Source organism: Saccopteryx leptura, chromosome 6, assembly GCF_036850995.1.
Source record: "Saccopteryx leptura isolate mSacLep1 chromosome 6, mSacLep1_pri_phased_curated, whole genome shotgun sequence".
Classification (NCBI taxonomy): Eukaryota; Metazoa; Chordata; class Mammalia; order Chiroptera; family Emballonuridae; genus Saccopteryx; species Saccopteryx leptura.
The window spans coordinates 80,756,725-80,782,993 of NC_089508.1; the positions used below are offsets into that span (position 1 = coordinate 80,756,725).

General features: G+C 43.4%; 1 protein-coding gene across 6 annotated transcripts in view; it reads right to left on the minus strand.

Annotated features, from left to right (window-relative positions):
* The window catches only part of EIF2AK4 (eukaryotic translation initiation factor 2 alpha kinase 4), a 122,166-nt gene that overhangs the window by 85,514 nt on the left and 10,383 nt on the right, over positions 1-26,269 (minus strand). For 4 of the 6 annotated variants that reach the window (XR_010752022.1, XR_010752023.1, XM_066388511.1 and 1 more), the window contains exons 2-6: positions 22,557-22,669; positions 19,760-19,862; positions 12,149-12,301; positions 9,251-9,331; positions 6,877-7,025 (exon numbers count right to left, since the gene is read on the minus strand). Coding sequence is in view for 4 of the 6 variants with exons in the window: in XM_066388511.1 (XP_066244608.1) it covers positions 6,877-7,025; positions 9,251-9,331; positions 12,149-12,301; positions 19,760-19,862; positions 22,557-22,669 (599 nt within the window). In the remaining 2 variants the exon portion in view is untranslated. Of the gene's footprint in view, positions 1-6,876; positions 7,026-9,250; positions 9,332-12,148; positions 12,302-19,759; positions 19,863-22,556; positions 22,670-26,269 lie in introns of those variants that run through there. The other 2 variants (XM_066388512.1, XM_066388514.1) reach the window with 2 other exon arrangements.

Consider the following 26,269-nt stretch of genomic DNA (forward strand, 5'->3'; position numbering starts at 1 on the left):
TGAACTCTACAAACCCCCAATTCTAGGTCTGTGCTGTCCAATATGGTAGCCATTAGCCACATGTGGCTAACTGAATTTAAGTTAATTAAAATTTAGTTAAATGAAGAATTCAGTTCTTTAACTGTAGTAGTCACATTTAGGTACTCAATAGCCACAAATGGCTAGTGGCTATCATGTTGGACAGCATTAATATAGAACATTTATTTAATCACAGCAGTTCTACAGTGATTCAGCTCAATCCACATTGACCTCACAATCTCTTTATTTCAGATGTACATGCACATCTGGAGAAAGCTGATAAAAGGGGTTTGGAGCACTACAAATTCCTGGTCTCCAGTTGAGCCCCCAACCACTGAATGCTCATTCACTCTCTTTGATACTCTACCATTCCCCTTCATGACTTCCCTAAAACACTCAAAGCCCAGCTCTAGCTGGGTAGCTCAGTTGGTTACAGTGGTATCCCAATAATGCCAAGGTTGTGGGTTTGATCCCCTATTGGGGCACATACAGGAATCAACCAATAACAGCATGAATGGGTAGAGCAACAAATCAATCTTTCTCTCTGTCTTTGTCTCTCCCCCTTCCTCTTGCTCTAAAAATCAATCAATAAAAATAAATAAATAAAATACACTCAAAGCCAAACTCCTCCCCCCTTTTTTTCTGAGAAGCAACATTACAATACAAAAGTAATGAATAATGAAAAAGAAAGAGTAATGAATAAATTGAGGGAGAGGGTTACAGGGAATAGGCCAGAGAGAGCACCCCTGATGTTCAGGATTGGGCACTCGTAAGAAATGCTTTGATGAGGCATATGGACACATCTCTATAAAGCAGCCCTCTCACTCTATAAGCATGATCCTGACCTCTACTTACTTTTTAAAAAATGTTTATTAATTTTAGAGAGAGTGGAAGAAAGAGAGAGAAACAGGAATCCCTGTGCTCCTGGACGAAGTTCTAACTAACCAAGCTGTCTGACTCAGGCTTGATCTCTACTTTCAGAGAACATGAAACCCACACTTTCTTATAGTTGCTTCTTGTATAAATCCACCCTTTCTATTGTTCACCTATAAAGTTACTTGGAATCTGTATCATTCTTTACTTTTTCTCAGACTCTGAGGAAGGTCAACTCTGCTGTCCTCAGTTCCATTTCCTACAGCCTTCTCTGGGATCCTGGTCCATTGGATGTCCCTCTCTTCTGTGTATTCAATCTGCCCTATAGATTAGCTCCTTCCCCTCTGCCTATATAGCTCTCCCATCTCTACACTCTACTCTATCAGTCCTGCACCTCACCCCCTCTTGTTCTTTGTTTTCGAACTTCTACACTGCAGTCTCCACTTCTGCCCCTTCTATTTACTCCTCATGTTACTGCAATGTCAATAAAAGCACCACCTCCGCCTGACCAGGTGGTGGCGCAGTGGATAGAGCATCAGACTGGGCTGCAGAGGACCCAGGTTCGAGACCCCAAGGTCGCCAGCTTGAGCGCGGGTTCATCTGGTTTGAGCAAAAAGCTCACCAGCTTGGACCCAAGGTCGCTGGCTTGAGCAAGGGGTTACTCGGTCTGCTGAAGGCCCACGGTCAAGGCACATACAAGAAAGCAATCAATGAACAACTAAGGTGTCGCAAAGAAAAACTGATGACTGATGCTTTTCATCTCTCTCCGTTTCTGTCTGTCTGTCCCTATCTATCCCTCTCTCTGTCCCTGTAAAAACAACCCCCCCCCAAAAAAAAAAAACACCACCTCCCTCCTACCCACTCTCAATCTGACTTTTCCGCTTGGTTCTCTTATTTTGGTTCATGGCAGCCATCCAGTTTGTCTCAAGAGTAAAAAATGTGAGTCTCCCTGGGCTCCTAGATCTCCTGCATCTAACTGATCGCTAAAGTACCTTCCTCTCTATTTCCCCTGCCCTGTTGAGGTAATAATCTCAGACTTTCTCCTGGACACATGCAACAATGCATTATTTTTATTTTTATTTTTTTGTATTTTTCTGAAGTTGGAAACGGGGAGGCAGTCAGACAGACTCCCGCATGCGCCCCACCGGGATCCACCTGGCATGCCCACCAGGGGGCGATGCTCTGCCCATCTGGGGCGTTGTTCTGTTGCGACCAGAGCCATCCTCAGCGCCTGGGCCAACTTTGCTCCAATGGAGCCTTGGCTGCGGGAGGGGAAGAGAGAGACAGAAGGGAAGGAGAGGGGGAGGGGTGGAGAAGCAGATGGGCATTTCTCCTGTGTGCCCTGGCTGGGCATCGAACCCGGGACTCCCGCACGCCAGGCCGACACTCTACCACTGAACCAACCAGCCAGGGCCCAACACTGCATTATTAACTGGTCTCTCCACCTCCAATCCTACACTTCCCTTCCCTACTCTACTGCTGATAAGACCTATTTTTTTTTCCAGAGACAGAGAGTCAGAGAGAGGGACAGATAGGGACAGAAAGACAGGAAAGGAGAGAGATGAGAAGCAACAATTCTTTGTTGCAGCTCCTTAGTTGTTCAGTAATTGCTTTCTCATATGTGCCTTGACAAGGGGGAGGGTGACACAGTAGAGCGAGTGAACCTTTGCTTAAGCCAGTGACCTTGGGCTTCAAGCCAGAGACCATGGGGTAATGTCTATAATCCCATGCTCAAGCCAACCACCCCTCGCTCAAACTGGTGAGCCTGTGCTCAAGCCGGATGAGCCCACGCTCAAGCCAGCAACCTCGGGGTTTGGAACCTGGGTCCTTCATGTCCCTGTCTGACATTCTATCCATTGCACCACCGCCTGGTCAGGCTGGTAAGCCCTGTTTTGATGAGTCTCATGTATCCACATAGTCTAAACACCAGGGAATGATTAATAAACTCACTGTGCTTCTCCTGGTTATTTGTATAACCAGGACACACTGAAATTTACGGAGAAAAGAATAAAAGTAAAGATTTAAAACAATATATTAGGTTTACTAACATAGATTACCCAGAAGCACCTCTGTATCAGCTCTACCCCTTCCAACGATGGTACAAATAATCATTTTGGTCTAGGTCATCTTTACGTTCTTTAGTTTATAGTGTATAAATGCTTTGTTTTAAGGTGTTTTACAATATTAATCACCCTGTCATGATTGTTAAGTACAAACACAAATGAGACTGTTAAGAGTGTTAATAAGAAAAGATATATCACTAGGATTAAAATAAAATTAAAAGTACCAAGAAAATGGCAAATGTAGTACATGCCACTAAGACAGACTGGCAGCAGAAACAGTTCTGAAGGATACAAAGTAAATCACATTGAGTTTGAAAAGAAAGAATAAAGAGGCAAAAACCAATACCACTGATGTTTCCTCTTTTCACCTAAAAGATGTGTATATATTTGCTTTTTAGGAGAATAAAAATAAGGCCCTGGCTGGTTGGCTCAGCGGTAGAGCGTCGGCCTGGTGTGCGGGGAAACCGGGTTCGATTCCCGGCCAGGGCACATAGGAGAAGCGACCATTTGCTTCTCCACCCCCCCTCCTTCCTCTCTGTCTCTCTCTTCCCCTCCCGCAGCCAAGGCTCCATTGGAGCAAAGATGGCCTGGGCGCTGGGGATGGCTCCTTGGCCTCTGCCCCAGGCTCTAGAGTGGCTCTGGTCACGGCAGAGCGACGCCCTGGAGGGGCAGAGCATCGCCCCCTGGTGGGCAGAGCGTTGCCCCTGGTGGGCGTGCCGGGTGGATCCCGGTCGGGCGCATGTGGGAGTCTGTCTGACTGTCTCTCCCCGTTTCCAGCTTCAGAAAAATACAAAAAAATAAATAAATAAAACAATAAAACTCAACACTTTGTTTATTTTCTTTGACTTTCTAATCCATAAAGACCAATGAACTAAGGAAGAAACAAATCAAGAGTATATCATGAGGTCACTTGGTATATCAAGGACTTTTCATTTCTTTTTTTTTTAGATGTTTTATTTATTCATTTTTAGAGAGAGAAATGAGAGGGAGAGAGAAAGGGGGAGGAACAGAAAGCATTAACTCCCATATGTGCCTTGACCAGGCAAGCCCAGGGTTTCAAACTGGGAACCTCAGCGTTCCAGGTCAACACTTGATCCACTGTGCCACCACAGGTCAGGCAAGGACTTTTCATTTCTTAATCAAGGAAGCACATGAACACACTTGAAGAAAGATTCATTCTTTACTACTCAGTAGTCAACACAGTGACAGTTCCATGCAGGTATGTGCAAAACTTTGGCAAAAGATAGATGAAAACTATTTCTTTTCATGTTCTTTCTTGGATGCTCATGGAATGTTTTTCTATCAAAGACATACAAATATCAGTCAACAAGCATAACACAGAAAGTTGTTCTACCTATGTCAAGGGGACAGAGAAGTTCCCGTTCCTCTTGAATAAACTTACAAACGATTTTTGATCTTAAAAGCAAGTCTAATCTTAGACCCACTGTTTATAGTTAGCTACAAAAATGAAAAAGTTTAAACTTAAAGAATTGTTTATATATATCCAAAATAGACTTATTCATAGAGTTGATTTATTTCTGTTGATTCTAATGCAATAGTAATTTGTAAGTATTTCTTTTTTTTTTTTTTTTTCTGAAGTGAGAAGCGAGGAGTCAGAGAGACAGATTCCTGCATGAGCTTCACAGAGATCCACCTGGCATGCCCCCTAGGGGGTGATGCTCTGCTCATCTGGGGCGTTGCTCTGGTTGTACCCGGAGCCATTCTAGCACCTGAGGTGGAGGCCATGGAGCCATCCTCAGCGCCCAGGCTAACTTTGCTCCAATGGAACTTTGGCTGCAGGAGGGGAAGAGAGAAAGAGGAAGGAAAGGAGGGAAGGGTGGAGAAGCAGATGAGCACTTCTCCTGTGTGCCCTGGTCGGGAATTGAACCTGGGACTCCCCCACACCTGGCTGACACTCTACCACTGAGCCAGCCGACCAGGGCTCTAAGTATTTCTTAGTGAAATGCTCTGACAACTTCAAACTATGTTGTGTACTGGAATCCCAGTTTCAAAAATAATCTAAACTGGTGTAAAGAGTTATAATCTTAAAACTAAATTGTTATCAGAATCAGTATTCAAGAGAATATTCAGCTCATTTTAACGGTAGGTGGTTAAACATTAATATCCAAATGATTTCTAAGATGTTTCTTTTTTTAAAGTGGGTAATTAGCAAAAGAACTGAAATGGTTCCTTCTTATAAACTATAACCTGAAAGTTTATATGTCTTTGTTTTGGCCTGACCAGGTGGTGGCACAATGGATAGAGCATTGGACTAGGACATGGAGGACCCAGGTTCAAAATCCCGAGGTCGTCAGTTTGAGTGTGGGCTTATTAGGCTTGAGCGTGGGCTCACCAACTTGAATGTGGGGTCGCTGGCTTGAGCTCAAAGGTCGCTGGCTTGAACCCAAGGTTGCTGGCTTGCGCAAGGGGTCACTTGCTCTGCTGTAGCCCCCCACTCAAGGCACATATGAGAAAGCAATCAACAACTAAAGAGCTGCAACGAATTGATGCCTCTCATCTCTCTCCCTTCTTGTCTGTGTGTCCCTATCTGTCCCTCTCTCTGTCTCTCTCTGTCTCTGTCACAAAAAAAGAAGTCTTTAGTTTGGTATCTAAAATGTTTCTTTCCATAAAAGTGTTGCTTAGATTCTCAAAAGAAATACTTTAAACACACAAGGAAGCTGAATTATAATACTTAAACTACTTTATCATCCATCCACTCATAAATGGATTATATATTAAAATTTTGATCTACAAGGGGTCACAGAAAATATTTAGAGAAGTCTCATTATTTTAGTGGAAAAGGATGTGGAGAAAAAGGTAGTATTTTCTTTTTTTTTCTTTTCTTTTTTTTTTTGTATTTTTCTGAAGCTGGAAACGGGGAGGCAGTCAGACAGACTCCCGCATGCGCCTGACCAGGATCCACCCAGCACGCCCACCAGGGGGCGATGCTCTGCCCATCCGGGGCATCGCTCTGTTGCGACCAGAGCCACTCTAGCGCCTGGGGCAGAGGCCAAGGAGCCATCCCCAGCGCCCGGGCCATCTTTTGCTCCAATGGAGCCTTGGCTTCAGGAGGGGAAGAGAGAGACAGAGAGGAAGGAGAAGGGGAGGGGTGGAGAAGCAGATGGGCACTTCTCCTGTGTGCCCTGGCCGGGAATCGAACCCGGGACTTCCGCACACCAGGCCGACGCTCTACCACTGAGCCAACCGGCAGGGCGAAAAGGGTAGTATTTTCATGTGACCTCTGGTGACAGAAAATAACCCGGGAGCCCACCTGTGGACAGGGAAGTCCAGAGTCCTCAGCAATCATAGGGAGGGGAGCCCTGGCAGCAAACTGGGGCTCCCATTCTCAGGTAAGGAACCCTCCACACAAAAAAGAAAAACAAAAATAAAAGAATCTTCTAAGCTGTCCATTTTGGGGCATTCTCCACACCTGTGGTAGGGCCTAAGGAGTTAGAGACTGAAAATAAATACAGTGTAAAATTTGACTGGATGATGATTCTGATGGAAGACAAAATTGTAAATCACTTACTGAATAGTCAGATCATTAAAAGTCAGATCAAACTGCATTGGGGACAAGATTAGGAAGTGTGATGATAGACTATTATAAGGGTGAATGAGGAATAAAATGGTTTAAATAAAGGTAGTTAGCAAGTGTTAAATGAAAATTTTGTTTTATATTGCACACAAAGAGGGTGGGGCAAAAGGTTTAAAACTGTATGTGAAACACTGAGCTTATTCTTGTTATTATTTATTAATTATTGTATTATTTTCCATGTGAACAATAGCAAACCTACTTTTGCATCACACTGTATATTTATATAAGCTTTGTAAAACTTATTAAAACTATCTGAAATTTCACTACAAATTGTTTTATTCCTTCTACACCTTTCATTTTTCCAGATCAGAAATCTCAAGGACTTACCTAGACCTTCCAGAGGAGTTGGTTCGATGTTTACCATTTCCTGCAAAGTCGGGAGAGCCTCCATGCAGAATGGCAGCTGTTCTGTGTCCTCCTGGGTCCTTCCTAGAGGTATGATCGTGGTTTGCAAAACTAGCAATTTCCAAACGTTCCTAGAAAAAAAGAAAGTAAAACCTACTTTAGATGTAAGTCATAAATGGAAGACAATCATAGTTAACTATGAATACCTTAGAGAATACACATTTATTTCAACTGACTGTTTTCTAGGGTATAAGTTGAACTGAACTTTAAAAATTCTTTCTAAAAATCTTATTTATTGATTTTTTTTTAAAATTTTTATTTATTTATTTATTTTTTGTATTTTTCTGAAGCTGGAAACAGGGAGAGACAGTCAGACAGACTCCCGCATGTGCCCAACCGGGATCCACCCGGCACGCCCACCAGGGGGCGACGCTCTGCCCACCAGGGGGCGATGCTCTGCCCCTCCGGGGCGTCGCTCTGCCGCGACCAGAGCCATTCTAGCGCCTGAGGCAGAGGCCAAGGAGCCATCCCCAGCGCCCGGGCCATCTTTGCTCCAATGGAGCCTTGGCTGCAGGAGGGGAAAAGAGAGACAGAGAGGAAGGGGGGGGTGGAGAAGCAAATGGGCACTTCTCCTATGTGCCCTGGCCGGGAATCGAACCCGGGTCCCCCGCACGCCAGGCCGACGCTCTACCGCTGAACCAACTGGCCAGGGCCTATTGATATTTTTTTAGAGAGAGGAGAGAGGGAGAGAGAGGAGGAGGAGAGAGAGAGAGAGAGAGGGAGAAAGAGAAGGAGGGAGAAAGAGGACAGAGAGAAGAGAGAGAGAGAGAGAGAGAGAGAGAGAAAAGAGGGGGTTGAGTAGGAAGCATCAACTCATTGTAGTTGCTTCTCATATGTGCCTTGACTCAGCAAGCCAGGGTTTTGAACCAGTAACCAGTAATATCAGCATTCCAGGTTGACACTTTATCCACTGCGCCACCACAAGTCAGGTAACTTTGAAAAATTTAATGTCCAAATATGTACTTGTTCAGGAACTAAAGGTCAGATTACAGTTTCAACAGAAAGTGAATTTAAAATGGAAATGCTAGAACTCAGAATATTCATAAAAAGTCAGAAAGAAGAGCAAGAGGGAATGAACAGAAGAAGGCAGTCTAAGAGAGAGCTCGGGGCAGACCAGGAGGCAGATCACATGTAAGACAGGAAAGCTGGTGGAAGCAGTGGTATCATTTTACATTTGTGCAGGGCTTTGTACTTTCAGAGGGGCGTACATTTATCTGTAGAAATAATTACAAAGGGAAGCATTATAAGCCCCATTTTAAGAGATGAGAAAATTAAGTCTCAGAGAGTGTCACCTAAAGGTCACAGAATAAATATTTGGCAGTAATAAAGCCAAAACTTTTTAAGCCAGGTGCTTCTTACTCGTACATCAGTGCCTGCCTCCTCCCACTACACCTCATAGTTTAAGTGCCACTAATTCTAAAAAACAGAATGAGTAAAATTTTCTCTGGATTCCTCCAAACATGTATAACTGGTATTTTTTTAAAGCTAGACACAGAAAAAATATAGGAAAAAAAAAACTTCATCCTTTTTCACCACTTTTTAAACCTGCTCTGTTAAATCCTTCTTTTCTATCACTAAATGAAATCTCAGGCAGAGCCTAATGGTTCCCACTCACTCTTCAGTAAGAACAAATTGTTTTATTTTTCTAAGTATTAAGAATTCCAGTCTGGATTAATTATCAAAGCTTCCATTTCTTCTCTCCTGCGACTCATTTGATAAACTACTTTAGTTACATAAATTTATGTCATCTACAAAAAATATACAATTCTAGGCCCTGGCTGGTTAGCTCAATGGTAGAGTGCTGGCCTGGCACATGGATGTCCTGGGTTAGAATCCCAGTCAGGGCACACAGGAGAAGTGCCCATCTACTTCCTTCCCCCTCTTCTCCTTCTCTATCACTCTCTTCTCCCACAGCCATGGCTCAGTTGGACTAAGTTGGCCCTGGGTGCTAAGGATGGCTCCATGGCCTTGCCTCAGGTGCTAAAAATAGCTCAGCTGCTAAGCCAAAGGAGCAATAGCCCCAGATGGGCAAAGCATCACCTGGTAGGGGGCTTGCCAAGTGGATCCTGGTCAGGGAGCATGTGGGAGTCTGTCACTTTGTTTCCCTACTTCTCATTTAACAACAACAACAAAAATACATACACAATTCTAAGTTGTGCTTCCTATTTAGGGATTCTTCATTTTAAGCTTTAGTACTGATAGTAACACAGGAGGGGAAAATATCAACCACGGCAATAAAAAGATTTTATATTTAGCAAAATTAAACTATTTTAGTATGGCAGACTTGACAGAGTACCTGCTTGGCCATTTCTTTTCTTTTTTTCTCTTCTTTGATTTCTTCTTTTCTTCTCTGAATCTCATGAAGGATTTCACGTTGCTGAAAGAAATCATACTTCCATCAAATGTCTATCTTTGAAATCTCTACAACATATAAATTCTGCAATTACAAAAACTCTTGTGATTAAAAAAAAAGAAAGCCCTTGTCCCTAACCAGGTAGTTCAGTTTGTAAGAGCTCCCGATAGACAAAGGCTGTGGGTGCACTTCCTGGTCAGGGCAGATACAAGAATCAACCAATGAGAGCATAAATAAGTAGGACAAAATAATTGATGTTTCTCTTTCAAAAAATCAAGCCCTCCTTTCCTAAGAAACCTGAATACATGGAACCTTAGTACAAACTGTAGTTACATCGTTTTTACCGAAGTTCTTATGCAATAGGCATTTCCATTTAAATAGGTGTGAAGACTGAGGGAAGGAACATTTGCCTCCCACTTTTCATGTTTCCATGTGTAGGGACTTTCACTGCAGCAACACTGTTGGCCTCTCATGTCCCCCCACACCTGACTTAGCCCATTCCCTTTGATGTCCACCTGTCTGCGAAGAACATGCTCTTGTGGGTAGAGGGCAGACTTGGTGGAGGTGGGCCGAGTTGTCCTCAGTGCCTGGACCCAGGGTGGCACCACCACCACATGCCACAGCCTATCAAGCTGCATTCTCTACTCAGCTTTCTCAGTATTAACAGTGATATTTTGATCCCCATACTATTAACTTATGTATATATTGCTCAATTGGGTCCGAATTTAGGTAGGGACAAATAATGTGTCTTTATCAGTCCCCTAAAATTCAAAGTTGTAATTATCAAAACTATTAAGAAGACACTTACCACCTGACCAGGCGGTGGCACAGTGGATAGAGCGCTGGACCGGGATGTGGAAGGACCCAGGTTCGAGACCCCGAGGTCGCCAGCTTGAGCGTGGGCTCATCTGGCTTGAGCAAAAAGCTCACCAGCTTGGACCCAGGGTCGCTGGGTCCAGCAAGGGGTTACTCAGTCTGCTGAAGGCCCGCAGTCAAGGCACATATGAGAAAGCAATCAATGAACAATTAAGAAGTCGTAACGGGCCCTGGCCAGTTGGCTCAGCGGTAGAGCGTCGGCCTGGCGTGCGGGGGACCCGGGTTCAATTCCCGGCCAGGGCACATAGGAGAAGCGCCCATTTGCTTCTCCACCCCCCCTCCTTCCTCTCTGTCTCTCTCTTCCCCTCCCGCAGCCAAGGCTCCAATGGAGCAAAGATGGCCCGGGCGCTGGGGATGGCTCCTTGGCCTCTGCCCCAGGCACTAGAGTGGCTCTGGTCACAGCAGAGCGATGCCCTGGAGGGGCAGAGCGTCGCCCCCTGGTGGGCGTGCCGGGTGGATCCCGGTTGGGCGCATGCGGGAGTCTGTCTGACTGTCTCTCCCCGTTTCCAGCCTCAGAAAAATACAAAAAAAAAAAGTCATAACACACAACGAAAAATTAATGATTGATGCTTCTCATCTGTCTCCATTTCTGTCTGTCCCTGTCTATCCCTCTGACTCTGTCTCTGTAAAATAAATAAATAAATATTAAAAAACCTGTTTATAAAAAAAAAGAAGACACTAACCAAAACCTGGAACAGTAATATTACAAAATGAAAAAAAACATACTCCAACCTATTGGTAGTTATTGCAGTATACCAAAACAAGACAATTAGCTAAATATTCACTATCTTCTTTCCCCTCCTCCCCCAAATTCAGAAGTGGGGAGGCAGTCAGACAGACTCCCACATGTGCCTGACTGGGACCCACCCAGCATACCCACCAGAGGGTGACACTCTGCCCATCTCAGGCTCTGTTCCGTTGTGGCCGGAGCCATTCCAGTGCATGAGGCGGAGGCCATGGAGCCATCCTTGGTGCCTGGGCCAACTTTGCTCCAGTGGAGCCTTGGCTATGGGAGGGGAAGAGAGAGACAGAGAGAAAGGAGAGGGGGAAGGGTGGAGAAGCAGATGGGTGCTTCTCCTGTGTGCCCTGGCTGGGAATTGAACCCGGGAATTCCACATGCCGGTCCGATGCTCTACCGCTGAGTCAACTGGCCAGGGCCCACTATTTTCTAATAAAAATGTGCCTTCCTAAAAACAATGACAATAAGGAGCTTTAAATTCTAAATGGTAATGAGCCTATACAATTAAATAAGAGATAAGCAGTAACAAATTCAATGGGAACCACAAGGAGACAGTGTTAACATAAGTACAGGATGAACAAAATGAAGAAAAACGAAAAAAAACAAACGAGGAGTAAGTCTTAAGAACAGCAGGAAAAACAAGACCCTAGAAGTAATTGTAATAAGTAGTAACATCTATGGGAAGAAGCTTGGAAAGCCTCACCAAGTTAAAAATTGAGAAAAAAATTTAGATATGTATACTGACTCTGCTTAAAGGATTTAAAAAATAACGCAGGAGTGTATATCCTTATACAAGTAAAGAAAAATTACAAACGGTTAGTGAACAAAAAAATTCAATCTCTGCCTTTTGCTTCTCATTTGAGCATAAGACACTTATTCCAAAGAGGGAAGAAGAAACAGAAGAAGAGATAGCCTCTAAAACTCAGCGAGTTCCTGCATAGTTTTACAAGTGCAGAAAGATCACAAGAAGCTTGGTTAAACTGTCTTCTTTATTCTTTTATTTAAAGACCTCAACTAAAGGCTATAGGGGCAGCACTGATGGGAAGGAACTGCTCAAGGACTTTCTCACTTACTTGTAAGGCCAGTCCTCTCACATGAATCCACAGTTCTTAAATCAAATTTGAGCAAAACTTAAATAGAGATAGGTGTGTAGGGGGAGACAGAATCACAGCCTATAGAAGCTCACGGTTGTCTGGGCAGGCTGTTCATGGTGACGAGGGTCTTACCTCCTGCTCCTCTTTCCGCCTGGCCTCTAAAAGCCTCTGCTGCTCCTCCTGAGCCCGCCTTTCCAGCATTTCTTCATGAAAAGACTTGGGAGGGGGCTTGTTATGCTCGCTGAGAAATGATTGCACGTGGTAAGCCAGTTCAAATATCATCACCTAAACATGTAGATGAAAATCAACCACAAATGGTCAAATAATGGGAAGACAGGGTGCGAAGGAGAGACTACAGAAAAACATGCAGGCAATCAGACAGCCACTTATAAGTGATACTCATTTTGATACGACACGTTCTGAGTTAAGAACGTGATGCAAGCACAGCAGAAAAAGGCTTTAACAGGATTCATCTCATCGTGTTACATCAACACAAATCACTAGATAAATAAAAAGCTTCACTTGCCTGACCAGTGGTGGTGCAGTGGGTAGAGCATCAACCTGGGATGCTGAGGTCACCAGCTTGAGCATGGGCTCACCTGGCTTGAGCGTAGGTCTCGGACTTGAGCATGGTATCATTGACATGATCCCAAAGGTCGCTGGCTTGAGCCCAAAGGTTGCTGGCTTGAAGCCCAAGGTTGCAGTTTTGACAAGGGGTCACTGGCTCAGTTAGGGAGTACCCACTACCCCCATCAAGGCACATGTGAGAAGCAATCAGTGAACAACTAAAGTGACACGACTACAAGTTGATGCTTCTCATCTCCCTCCCTGTTTGCCCCTCTTTCTCTAAATAAATAAATAAAAATTAAAAAGCTTCACTTTTCTTTCCTTTTTTTTTTAAAGAGAGAGATAGATGGAGGGACAGAGACAGACAAGAAGGGAAAGAGGTAAGAAGTACCAATTTTTCGTTGTGGCACCTTAGTTGTTCATTGATTGCTTTCTCTTATGTGCCTTGACGGGGGGGGGGGGGGCTTCAGCAGACTGAGTGACCCCTTGCTCAAGCCAGCAACTTTAGGTCTCAAGCCAGTGAGCATGGCGTTATGTCTATGATCCCACGCTCAAGTTGGCGACCCTGCACTCAAGCTGGTGAGTGTACGCCTGAGCTGGATGAGCCCACACTCAAGCCAGCGACCTTGGGGTCTCAAACCTGTGTCCTAGCATCTCAGGCCAAAGCTCTATTCACTGCGCCACTGCCTGGTCAGGCAGCTTCACTTGTCTTTTGCAGTCCTATTCCATTTATTGGCATTTTCTATATAATAAACTAGGTAAAATATTTTTCTGTATAAACAATTTGATAAAATGTTTAAGACTGCATAAAAGAAAAAAACTACCTTCCTAACCAGAAAACCTGTCTATCTAATGACAGCTGAACAGATAATAATCATGCTAACATCAGAACTTTCATTTGTCCATACTGCATACTGAAAACAACCCTACTGGGGGTCTGGAAGCAGATATTTAAAGCCCTCAATATCTCCCTGCTAGTAATGGGCCAGCAGGAGGCTAGTCTATACCTGCAAAGCACTTCATTTCCACTTAGGGAAGCATTCAGACAATACCGGAAGGAAAAAGTCCCCCTTTCATATATATATTTTTTAAGTGAGAGAGAGAGACAGGGATAGACAGACAGGAAAGGAGAGAGATGAGAAGCATCAACTCTTTGTTGCAGCACCTTAGCTGTTCACTGATTGCTTTCTCATATGTGCCTTGACTAGGGGGTGGGTGGGGCTCCAGCCAAGCCAGTGACCTTGGGCTTCCAGCTGGAGACCTTTGACCTCAAGCCAGTGACCAAGGGGTTATGTCTATGGTTCCACACTCAAGTGGGTGACCCTGTGCTTAACTGGTGAGCCTGTGCTCAAGCCAGATGAGCCCACCCTCAAGCCAGTGACCTTGGGGTTTCAAACCGGTGTCCTCAGCATCCCAGGCTGATGCTCTATCCATTGTGCCAGGCTCAGACATTCTTTTTTTTTTTTTTTAAAGAGACAGAGAGAGCAGAGAGAGAGGGATAGACAGGGACAGAGAGATGAGAAGCATCAATCATTAGTTTTTCGCTGTACATTGCAACACCATAGTTGTTCATTGACTGCTTTCTCATTTGTGCCTTGACCATGGGCCTTCAGCAGACCAAGTAACCCCTTGCTCAAGCAAGTGACCTTGGGTCCAAGCTGGTGAGCTTTGCTCAAACCAGATGAGCCTGCGCTTAAGTTGGCGACCTTGGGGTCTCGAACCTGGGTCCTCGGCATCCCAGTCCGACGCTATCCACTTCGCCACCACCTGGTCAGGCTCAGACATTCTTTATATGACCACAGGAAGTCCCTTTCTCCGGCTCCTGGGAGTCATAAATCATATTGGTTGGTAAATCAATAGAACAGAGTTTTGGGGACCTCATACTGACTTACTACCCCAACCCCAAATGTCAAGAGTGCAAGCTCCTTCTTAACATTAGAACTACCACACCGAGACTACTTTTTCCTCAATTATACAACAGAGCAGCTTCAAAATTCTTATTTCAATTATATGTTTAAAACATTTTCTAAAAGGACTTACCACAATGGTCAATAGCAATAGAAGTCATGCTACACAAGAATATTAAGTAACTGACTTAGTGTTTGCCCTTTTCTTAGGAGGTAATGCAGAGAAACCACAGCTATTGTTCATCAAAGAGAGACCATTTCTGTACCAGAAAGGAGCCAGACTCCAGGTGGAGGGTATTTCTTTTGCTAATATGTTTAATTTACTAGCATTTTCTGTAAAAACAAATGTGACAAAATATGTAATACTAGATGAAAATAAGAACTACTTTCAAAACTGGCAATTATCCTTCTCTTTCCTCATATCTACAAGGTTCACTGTCTTGCTTCCCTCAGGCATCTGCTCAAATGTCCCTTGTTCAGAGGCCTCTCCTAACCTTATTATTTTTTTTATGTGCCTTGACTGCGGGCCTTCAGCAGACCAAGTAACCCCTTGCTTGAGCCAGCGACGTTGGGCTCAAGCTGGTGAGCTTTTTGCTCAAACTAGATGAGCCCTCGCTCAAGCTGGCGACCTCGGGGTCTCAAACCTGGGTCTTCCGCATCCCAGTCCGATGCTCTATCCACTGCACCACCGCCTGGTCAGGCTCTCCTAACCTTATTTACAACAGCCACTCTCACTTTCACAATATACATCCATGTTAGTCAGAGTTCTCCAGAGAAACAGAACCAATAGGGCCTATGCATGCGTGTGTGTGTGTGTATGTGTGTGTGTGTGTGTGTGTGTGTGTTGAGAGAGAGAGAGAGATTTACTTTAAGGTATTGATTGGCTCATGTGAGTAAGAGTTATGGAGCCTGGCAAGTCCCGGATCTGCAGGATAGGCTGGCAGGGAAGAGTTAGTTCTGCAGTTCGGGTACAAAGGCCATCATCTCCTGGCAATTCCCTCTTCTTCTGGGGAGGCCAGTCCTTTTCTATTAAAGCCCTCAACTAACTGGATGAGACCTACCCAGTATGGAGGGTTATCTGCTAAACTCGAAGTCTACAGATTTAAATGTTAATTTCATCTAAAAATACCTATACATAAATCATACAGAAAAATATCTGGGCAAATATGTGGTACTATGGCCTAGCCAAGTTCACACATAACATTAACCATCACAACATCTAACAGAACAGCTAAAATAAAAAAGTGACATCAAATGCTGACAAGGATGTGAAGAAACTGAACCACTCACATATTGTTGGTGGGACTGTGAAGTGATACAGCCAATCTGGAAGTTTGGCAGTTTTTTTAAAAACCAAACATGCAACTACCACATACCCACAATTGCACTCCTGGGCATTTGTTCCAGATAAATGAAAACTTGTGTTCACATAAAAACCTATACATGAATGTTTATAACAGCTTTATTTTTAATAGCCCCACACTGGAAACAATCCAGATGTCTCTCACTTGGTGGATGGTAAACAAACAGTGGTAACATGAAATACTATACCACAGAGTACTACTCAGGAATAAAAATGAAGAACTATAGATACATGCAACAACCTGGATGACCTACAGAGAATTATGCTGAGATAAAACAAAGCCAATCCCAAAGGTTCCATACTGTAGATTGTACCTGTTAATTTCCTTGAAATGAGAAAATTATAGAACTGGGGAACAGATTAGTGGTTGCCAGGTGACAGAGAGTGGAGGTGGGTGTAAGGTGGTGGCTATAAAAGGACAACAGAGGGATCCTTGTGGTAATGGAACTATTCTGTATGACTATCAACGCCAATATCCCAATTGTGATACTGTACTACAGTGATGCAAAATGTTACCATTGGGGCAAACTAAAGTAAAGGGTACATGAGATCAAATATTACTTGTTGCAACTGCGTGTGAAACTACAATTACCTCAAAATAAAGTCTAGTTTAAAAGACAGCAAAAAAAGAAAGAAATTAAGAAAGAAAGAGAGAGAGAGAGAGAGAGAGAGAGAGAGAGAGAGAGGGAGGGGAGGGGAGGGGAGGGGAGGGGCAGCAAAGCAAAAATAAACAAGTAGGGCCCTGGCCGGTTGGCTCAGCGGTAGAGCGTTGGCCTGGCGTGCGGGGGACCCGGGTTCGATTCCCGGCCGGGGCACATAGGAGAAGCGCCCATTTGCTTCTCCACCCCCCCTCCTTCCTCTCTGTCTCTCTCTTCCCCTCCCGCAGCCAAGGCTCCATTGGAGCAAAGATGGCCCGGGCGCTGGGGATGGCTCCTTGGCCTCTGCCCCAGGCGCTAGAGTGGCTCTGGTCGCGGCAGAACAACACCCCGGAGGGGCAGAGCATCACCCCTGGTGGGCAGAGCATCGCCCCTGGTGGGCGTGCCGGGTGGATCCTGGTCGGGCGCATGTGGGAGTCTGTCTGACTGTCTCTCCCCGTTTCCAGCTGCAGAAAAAATACAAAAAAAAAACAAACAAACAAAAACAAACAAGTGGGACTATATTAAATTAAATTAAAAAGCTTCTTCACAGCAAAAGAAAACACCAATAAAGTGAAAAGGCAACCTATACACAGGAGAAAATATTTGCAAATCATATATCTGATAAGGGTTAATATACAAAATATATAAAGAACTAACACAACTCAAAAGCAAAACCATAAACAATCTGATTTATAAATGGGCAGAGGAACTCAACAGACATTTTTCCAAAGATGACATACAGATGGCCAATAGGTACATTAAAAGATGCTCAACATCACTAATCATCAGGGAAAATGCAACTCAAAACCTCAATGAAATATTACCTCACACCTCTTAGAATGGCTATCATCAAAAAGACAGATAAATATAGGTAAGGATATAGAGAAAGGGAACCCCTGTGCACTGTTGGTGGGAATGTCAACTGCATCCACTATGGAGACAATATAGAAATTCCTCAAAAAATTAAAACTAGAACTACCATATCATGCAGCAATCCCACTTCTTAGTACATATCCAAAAGAAATGAAAACAATATTTGGCCCTGGCCAGTTGGCTCAGCAGTAGAGTGTCGGCCTGGCTTGTAAAAGTCCCGGGTTTGATTCCCAGTCAGGGCACACAGGAGTATTGACCATATGCTTCTTCACCCCCCCCACCCCCACTCTCTTCCCATCCCGCAGCAGCCATGGCTCGAATGGGTTGAGCAAGTTGGCTCAGGACACTGAGGATGGCTCCATGGCTTCGCCTTAGGTTCTAAAATAGCTTGGTTGCCAAGCAACAGAGCAATGTCCCAGATGAGCAGAGCATCACCCCACGGAAGGCTTGCTAGGTGAATCCCAGTAAGGGTGCATGTGGGAGTCTGTCTCTCTGCCTCCCTGCCTCCCACTTAATAATAATAATAATAATAATAATAATTAAAAAAAGAATATTGAAGAGACATCTGTACTCCCATAGTGCTTCAGCATTATTTACAATAGCCATGACATGGAAACAACCTAAGTGTCTGTCTATGGAATATATATGATATATAATATATAATATATAATATATAATATAATATAATATATATATATATAGACCCCGCCGGGGTCACGACCCACAGGTTGAGAACCGCTGTACTAAGTGAAAGTCAGAGAAATAGAACTAATGTAGGATAGCACTTATATATGCAATCTAAAAAAGCTTAACTCATAGAAACAGAGACTAGAAGAGTGATTACCGGGGGCTGGGGGAACAGAAGAGATATTGGTCAAGGGGTACAAACTTCTAGTTTTAAGGTGAATAACTTCTAGAGATCTACTGTACAACATACTGATTATAGGTAATAACACTGTACTATAAAAAAATAGAACAAAAATTCTTTTTCAAAAGAATCATAAATCATTGAATTCAAGAAACCAGAGAATTCTGTAGCTGAATTTTCAATACAACTCCATATTATTTCTTAGTTAGACATCAGAGTCCCTTTATACTACAAAGAACCCTGCACTAATTCCCAAGGCCTCGTTTTTTGTCTGGGCTGTTACACAACCACTGGCTGTACCTCAACAATCACTGAAGTCTGTGGAAATAGCAACTAAAGTGAGCAAAATTTTTACGCCCAAAAAGCACCTCACGGGTCAGACTGTGACTACGTTGTAGAATGCAAGCGAAAAACTGCCCAGGTACTTTATAGAGGTCTGAAATAGAAAGAGACCTAGGGCTAGTCCTCACTTCACTCCTCTCAGTGTTCACAGTATGGAACAGGGCAGCATGAGCTGCTAAGCAAAAACAGAGTGGTTTTACACAAAAGTGAGGATTATATATAAAGGTAATTGATTGGACCTAAGAAGCACACCGTAATACCTTAAGAAGTCCCCTAGTCTAGCTCTCCAGAGAGTCATGTCACCCAAGGGAGAAATCAGGTAGACCCTGATGTGCAGATTAAGAAAAAAATTAGCACTGAACTAAGTGGTAAAGAAGAGCATTGAAGGATTAGAGCATGTCACTAATTATTGAAAGCAAAGGAATCAGACCTTCTGACATGGAAAAACAAGTTTGGTCAGAAATCACTTGTTTGTAAACATTTTCCAATATAAAGGTTCAAAAAGCAAGATCAAGTCACGATACCAGGTCCAAAGTGTGCAAAAAGTGTGGCCAAGTTCATATGAACCATCTATAGCCTGACAGGTGGTGGCGCAGTGGATAGAGTCAACCCGGAAAGCTGAGGTCCCTGGTTCAAAACCCCGAGGTGGCAAAAAAAAAAAAAAAAAAAAGCCTAACCTGTGGTAGCACAGTGAATAGAGCATTGACCTGGGGACACTAAGGTCCCAGGTTTGAAATCCCAAGGTCACTGGCTTGAGGACAGGCTCACCAGCTTGCATGCGGGATCATCCACATGATCCTAAGGTTGCTGCCCTGAGCAGCGGGTCACCGGTTCAGATTGAGCTCTCCTCCCCTCCCCCCATCAAAGCACAAATGAGAAGCAATCAATGGACAACTCAAGAGAAGCAACTACGAGTCGATCCTTCTCATCTCTCTCCTTCTCTAAAAGTAATTTAAAAAATTAATATTTATATATACTCTACAATTTGTAATTCATAAATACTGTAAATTAAAGAAATATAAACAGTAATTCTCCTTTGTAGATATCAATAAAAAACAAACATTCTAGTCAAACTTGTATACAATGGAAAAACCTTTAAGCCAAAGAAAAGGCAGAAAGGCAAACACCGGTGAACATGATGAGATTTTTATTGTCCTCTTATAATTCCAGTTAAACAAATCTTACCTCTCCACAATGCTTTTTAGCCACTTCATCCAGGCGGGATTTTAACAAATTAACACTTTCATTTGACAGACCTTTGGCATTCTTTAACGCTATTTCAGGGACTCTGAAAAAGAAAAAAAACAAAGAAGAGTTACTCTAGAAAGTGTAGCCTGTTTGCATTAATATTTGCTGAGTTCCAAGCACCAAGCCTGGGGATTTCACCCAGGGCTCATTTGTGAACCTCTCTATATACCCTCAGCAAAATTTTCCTTTATTTCAAAAGGATTTTGGCCCTGGCTGCTTGGCTCAGTGGTAGAGTGTCAGCCCAGTGTGTGGATGTCCCAGGTTCAATTCCCGGTCAGGGCACACAGGAGAAGTGACCATCTGCTTCTCCACCCCTTTTCCCCCTTCTCTCTCTCTCTCTCTCTTCTCCTGCAGCCATGTCTCGATTGGTTGAAGCACATTCGCCCCGGGTGCTGAGGATGCCTCTCTGGAGCCTCCACCTCAGGTGCTAAAAATAGTTCATGGCAAGCATGGTCCCAGATGGCCAGAGCATGGGTCCCAGATGGGGGTTGCTGGGTGGATCCAGGTCGGGGTGCATGCAGGAGTCTGTCTCTCTGCCTCTCCTCCTCTAACTTGGAAAAGAAAAACCAAAAACAAAACACAAAGGATTTCAATGACACTCCAGCAGCTCAGTTGACACAGTGCTCGTCATAGACCCCCCTGTAGGCCATGGGGAGCAACAGGGCTGTCAGGGGCCCTACCCTCAAGATGATCAGACCGACTGGGGCTTGATCCCAGTATCTCCCAAGTCCTTGTCTCTGATTTCTGTTTTACAATTTGATAAAAATTTTCCACATCAACTATTTTACCACATTAAAAAAAATATCACCCTAGTTGTTGTGTGTGTGCCTCCAGTCTATAATTTAACTACATACTCCCTTGCATGGTAATGCTCAACTCTGGTTTGACCCCAACATCAGTTAACCCAGGTCTGATGCTGACCTGCAAGAGGCCAAGTGCTTTGCTGTAGTATGTGTGCTCTAACATCAAGCAGGACAAGAATAATGTGGAGCCACGATGGTCCAGCTAGTATTCCCATAACATGCTGGGTGCAGTCATTCACTTTGCTTGTAAATGAGGTGGAAAATGCTCACTCACTCATGTATAAATCTAGTCCCGCATACTTTGCAAGCTCTGTCTCTTTCAAAGATACCTAATACGCTCCTATGCTCCTCTTCATCCCTACCATACCCAAGTGAGACTCAACATAGTACACTCAAGGAGAGTGCACAGCCAGCTCTTGGGTTTCCTTTCATTCCCAACCAATAAACTTCCAATAGCAACTCGCTGACATTAAACAAGGTAGGTAGGACTCTACTTCCTACCAAGCATTTCTGAGTAATTCATGGTATTTCATCGTAGCATGCCCTTTACTACTCATTATCTCTGAGTTCTCTCAATGCTTCAGTTGCGATAGGCTGCTACAATAATTACCTATTTGGATAGATAGGAATCTGAAAGAAAGAAGTTTATATGTATGAGAAAAAAAATACCACATAGCTCCAATACTATGCATGGTCCATCTAACTCAGGATTCTCTCACAGTGACAGTAAGGACTACTGAGCAGAAAAAGAAAGCTCCTGAAATATATCGTCTCAAAGGATTTAAACGTTTCCCCAAGCCAAGCCTTACATAATTATTTTTTTAAAAATTAAGAAGTCATGCCTGACTGGTGGTGGCAAAGTAGATCGAGTGTCAACCTGGGACACTGAGGTCCCAGGTTCAAAATCTCGAGGTTGCGGCCTTGAGTGCAGGTTCACCAGCTTGAGCGCAGGAACATCAATATGATCCCGGCAAGCCAGCTTAAGCAAGAGGACACTGGCTCGGTTTGAGCGCGCCCCCCCCCCCCCCCCCCAGTCAAGGCATGTATGTGAAGCAATCAATGAACAACTGAAGTGATGCAACTATGAGGTGATGCTTCTCATCTCTCTCCTTTCTGACTTGTCTGTCTCTCTCGCTAATTAAAAAAATAAAAGGAAAACCTAAATATACAAGTTATCATGCCTTTATCCTCTTCTTCTAGATTTTTCCTCTTCTCAGTTTATGAAGAATAAAATAAAAGTTAACATATCAAGCCTGACCAGGCGGTGGCGCAGTGAATAGAGCGTAGGACTGGGAGGCAGAGGACCCAGGTTCAAAACCTTGAGGTCACCAGCTTGAGCGTGGGCTCATCTGACTTGAGCACAGGCTCACCTGCTTGAGTATGGGTTCGCTGGCTTGAGCATGGGATCACAGACGTGACCCATGGTCACTGGCTTGAGTCCAAAGGTCACTGGCTTGAAGCCCAAGGTCGCTGGCTTGAGCCCAAGGTTGCTTGCTTGAGCAAGAAGAGGTCAATCGCTCGGCTGTAGCCCCCTAGTCAAGGCACATATGAGAAAGCAATCAGTGAACAACTAAGGTGCACAATGAAGAACTGATGCTTCTCATCTCTCTCCCTTCCTGTCTGTCCCTCTCTCTGACTCTCTGTCAAAATAATTAAAAAAAAAAAGTTAACACATCAAAAGAAGTAATTAGTCATGGAGCAAATATTAGTATTTGCAATGACTATTCTATAACTGGAAGCAGACTTAACATGAGATGGGTTTTATGAAAATGTCTATTGTTGATATAGTTTTAATGAAATACAAGTGATAGGATATGAAATTTTAAATGGAATGGTGGCAGATAGGAGAAAATACTATTTATTTCAACCTGTTTCTATGCGGTCAAAACAGAGAACTGAAATCACATCACAGCTATTTATGATGTACTTACACATCTGGATAAGTTGGTGGGCATCTAACCCTCAAATCCACTTTTACATATACTTCTTCACCAGCCAGGCCCTGGGGGTACAAAACTAAATTGATTTCAGGAGGCTCTTTGACCTAAAAAAGAAAAAAAAAATTTTAATCTAGAGAGCCAATCATTAATAAGATAATGATCATCTTAGTTCAAAAGTTCTACTTTTCAGCTGTAACCAGTTAGCTTAGAGTGCCATCCAGAAAAAACCAGGTTGCGGGTTCAATCCCTGATCAGGACACATATGGGAAGCAACTAGTGAGTGCATGACTAAGTGGGAAAAAAAAGAAATGCTTCCTTTTCTCTCTTTCTCTGTCTCTCTAAAAATTAACTAATAAATAAAATAACTTTTTAAGTGTTACATGTAATTATACTTGATACAGTGTTTGGCCATATTTTCCTAAAACATAGTTTAAAAATAAAACCTGTGCCAGGCAGAATGCATTTTCCTTTTCAGTTACATAAGGAGTGAACCAAAATGTTCCATGTAGCTTCCATTCATTCAAATGTTACTGAGTATGATTATGTCTCGGTGCTGTTCTAGAGGCTGGAAGTACAGGGGTACTTCAGACTGACAGAGACCCAAGTACATAATAATAACTAGAAGACAAGTGACTACTTTCCAGTAGTGGTGAGTACTGTAAAGAAAATATGGCAGAGTGCCTGACCAGGAGGTGGCGCACTAGGAAGAACTGGTATCTCATCTTTCTCCCTTCCGGTCTGCCTGTCTCTCTGTCTCTCTCTGTCTCTGTCTCTCTCTCGCTCTCGCGCTCTCTCTCTCTCTCTCTCTCTCTCACACACACACACACACACAATATGGCAGAGTAATGAAACACAGTGGTGGGTTGAAGATATTCAGACAGGTGGGTCAGAGGATATTTCACTTGAGAATTGAATACTAAGAATAATAAGTGAAACCCTTGACATGGAAATCTGAGAGCTCTTCTAAAATTGTTGCATATATGCTTTCAGTTAACTTTTTTTTTTTTTTTTTTTTTACCAAATAATGAAATACTCTATTTTTAAAAGTGTATTAAGTACATGTGGGTCAAATAAGTTTGTAAATATGATGTATATGCTTGCTCGCTTATAGTTTGCATTGGGTGTGGGGGACAGGCTGTGAGCAGGCAGGGTTCTCATAGCCTAAGGCTTAGTTTTAAGACTAAGCCTTTCCCACCCTTTTAGTCCTAAGATCTTCTCAACACTAAGCTTTTTCCCACACCCTTGACTGTTGCATGATGTGGGGTGGTGCACTCTTATGAGGAATCCCATTTAAGCCTCAGATTAAGTGGCTTTGTATCAGAGACTTCCTTGTTTGTATATTGGCTTAACGATTTTGATTTCTATACTATAAAATTGGGCAGACTGGAGGCTCACTCTCTCTCTCAGTTCCTGAAATTAACATTGCAGAGGAGAAGCAGCCAAGATGGCAGAGTGCTGAAGGAGAAACCCATTTGTGCAGAGAGGAGATGGGGAACAGAGGTGAATAAGGCTGGTGAGGTAGAAACCTTTGATTCTAGGAAACTCAGATAAGTCATTGGCTTTGGAGACCTGAATGAAAAGGGAAGTGTTTTCCCACTTGCCTGCCAGGTGTGAGCTAGGATTAAATGTAATGGCCCACCAGTTCTTGGCTCCGTTGTTTCATTACCGTCTGCCTGAATCAAATGTGAACCTGCACAGGCCAGGCGGCTGTGATGGTGGCCACGGCTACTAGCTTTATAGTACACTTTTTTTTTTTTTTTGAGAGATAGAGAGTGAGACAGACAGGGATAAGTAGACAGGAAGAGAGAGAAATGAGAAGCATCAACTCACAGTTGTGGCACCTTAGTTGTTTATTGATTGCTTTCTCATACATGCCTTGACCAGGGGTTCCAACTGAGCCTGTGACCCCTTGCTCCAACCAGTGACCCTGGGCTCAAGCTAGCGACCATGAAATCATGTCTATGATCCCACGCCAAGTTGGCAACCTTTGGTTTCAAACCTGGGTCCTCAGCATCCCAGGCAATGCTCTATCTACTGTGCCACTGCCTGGTCAGGCTTAAGTACACTTTTTCCAAGAAATAGATTTGAGGTGGTTTATATTATCTATGTATCATGAGAAAAGAGAGGCTGAGGGAAGAAACGTGTACTCATACAGTCCAGGCACTTTACCAACTCTGCAAGGTAGGTGCTGTCTCCATTTTACAGATGGAGCAGCTCAGGCTCAGAGACTTTCAGTTTCTTATTTACAGATATACGGTGATAGGGCTGAAATTCAACGCAACTTTGACTCCCAAACCTGTGTCTTTTTCATCAGCCAATCTGAGTTGCTGGGATTTGAGTTGTTGCCTCAACTTTGTCTTAGAATGTCCAGGCTACCAGGGCCAAAAGAGACATGTGACATTTTATCACATTTTACAAAAAAGACAGAATATGAAAATTCTTTTAGGGACAACAAAGTAGTACTTTGCAATGCTAAACTCTAGCAGAAAAGTATAACATAAACCTTACATATGGTACCCTGAGTTACATGATAAAGTTCTCATTAACTATGTGTATAAAATATGTAAGCTTAGTTTTTATATGGCTTTATAATAATCCTTGGCAAAAGCCATGGTAAGGCTCCAAGAAAGCACAATTCTGTGAATGTGGTCCTAGGGAGGGTTAAACATCCGTGATCCGCAAGGTCTTTTATCCATTCATTCATCCATCACACCTAGTCACCCACGCTTACTGAGCACTGACTGTAAGACATTGTTAGCACGCAGAGGTGAGAAAACAGAAGTTCCAACCGTCATGGAACTTCCCGTCTGGTAGGGAAAACAAACAATACGTATATAAGTACAAGTTTCAAAAGTGTTATTGAAGAGATGGTATGATGCACTGGAAGGGTGACAGAATAGGCCACCCCAAATTATGTCACTTAAGCATAAGGATTATTTTGAGTTAAAAGGGCTTGAAAACAGCAGGTATAGAAAGGGCACTCTGACCTTCTCTTTTCATCCTGAAAGCAAAAGATAAAACTCCCATCTGAAATGTGCCCTCCTATACCAGAAAGGAACATTCTTATAACCAAGACAGGGAGTTGAGGCCAAGAGAATGCTATACCAATCTTGCTAAAATAACTTATTTTGTCTCCCCATATATTTTAGTTACATTTTCACAATTGCCTCTCTATGTTCAACCTACTATATAAACACTTTAGCCTCTCCTTTGGGTCTTCATTTTCCTATGGGGCTTCCTAGTACAGTACATGTAATAATCTGTATGCTTTTCTTCTGTTAACCTGTTTTATGTCAATTTAGTTCTCAGACCCAGCTGGAGACTCTAAGGTCAAGTTTTGCCTCCCCTACACTCTATCTAGAGAATGCGTGGTGGTGGGTGGGAGGCAACATGCCTGGACGTGGTCATCAGGGAAAACCTATTTGCGATGCTGCACAAGCTGAGACAGGCCAGAGAAAGAGCATTCCAAGAAAGGGAAAAGCATGTAAAGAGACTCAAAGCAAGAAAGAGATTGGTGTATTCTGAAAAACAAAAGGAGACCAGCGTGTCTGGAACACAGGGGAAATAGGGGAGGCCAGGTAGAATGTAAGGAATCACCCATCTAACCCTGAACCCTCTATGACTTGTATTGGGGAACTTTAGTTAAAAGCCCTGAGTGAACATTTCTTGGATGCAAACACCAAGAAACTGTGTGAGTAAGTGAC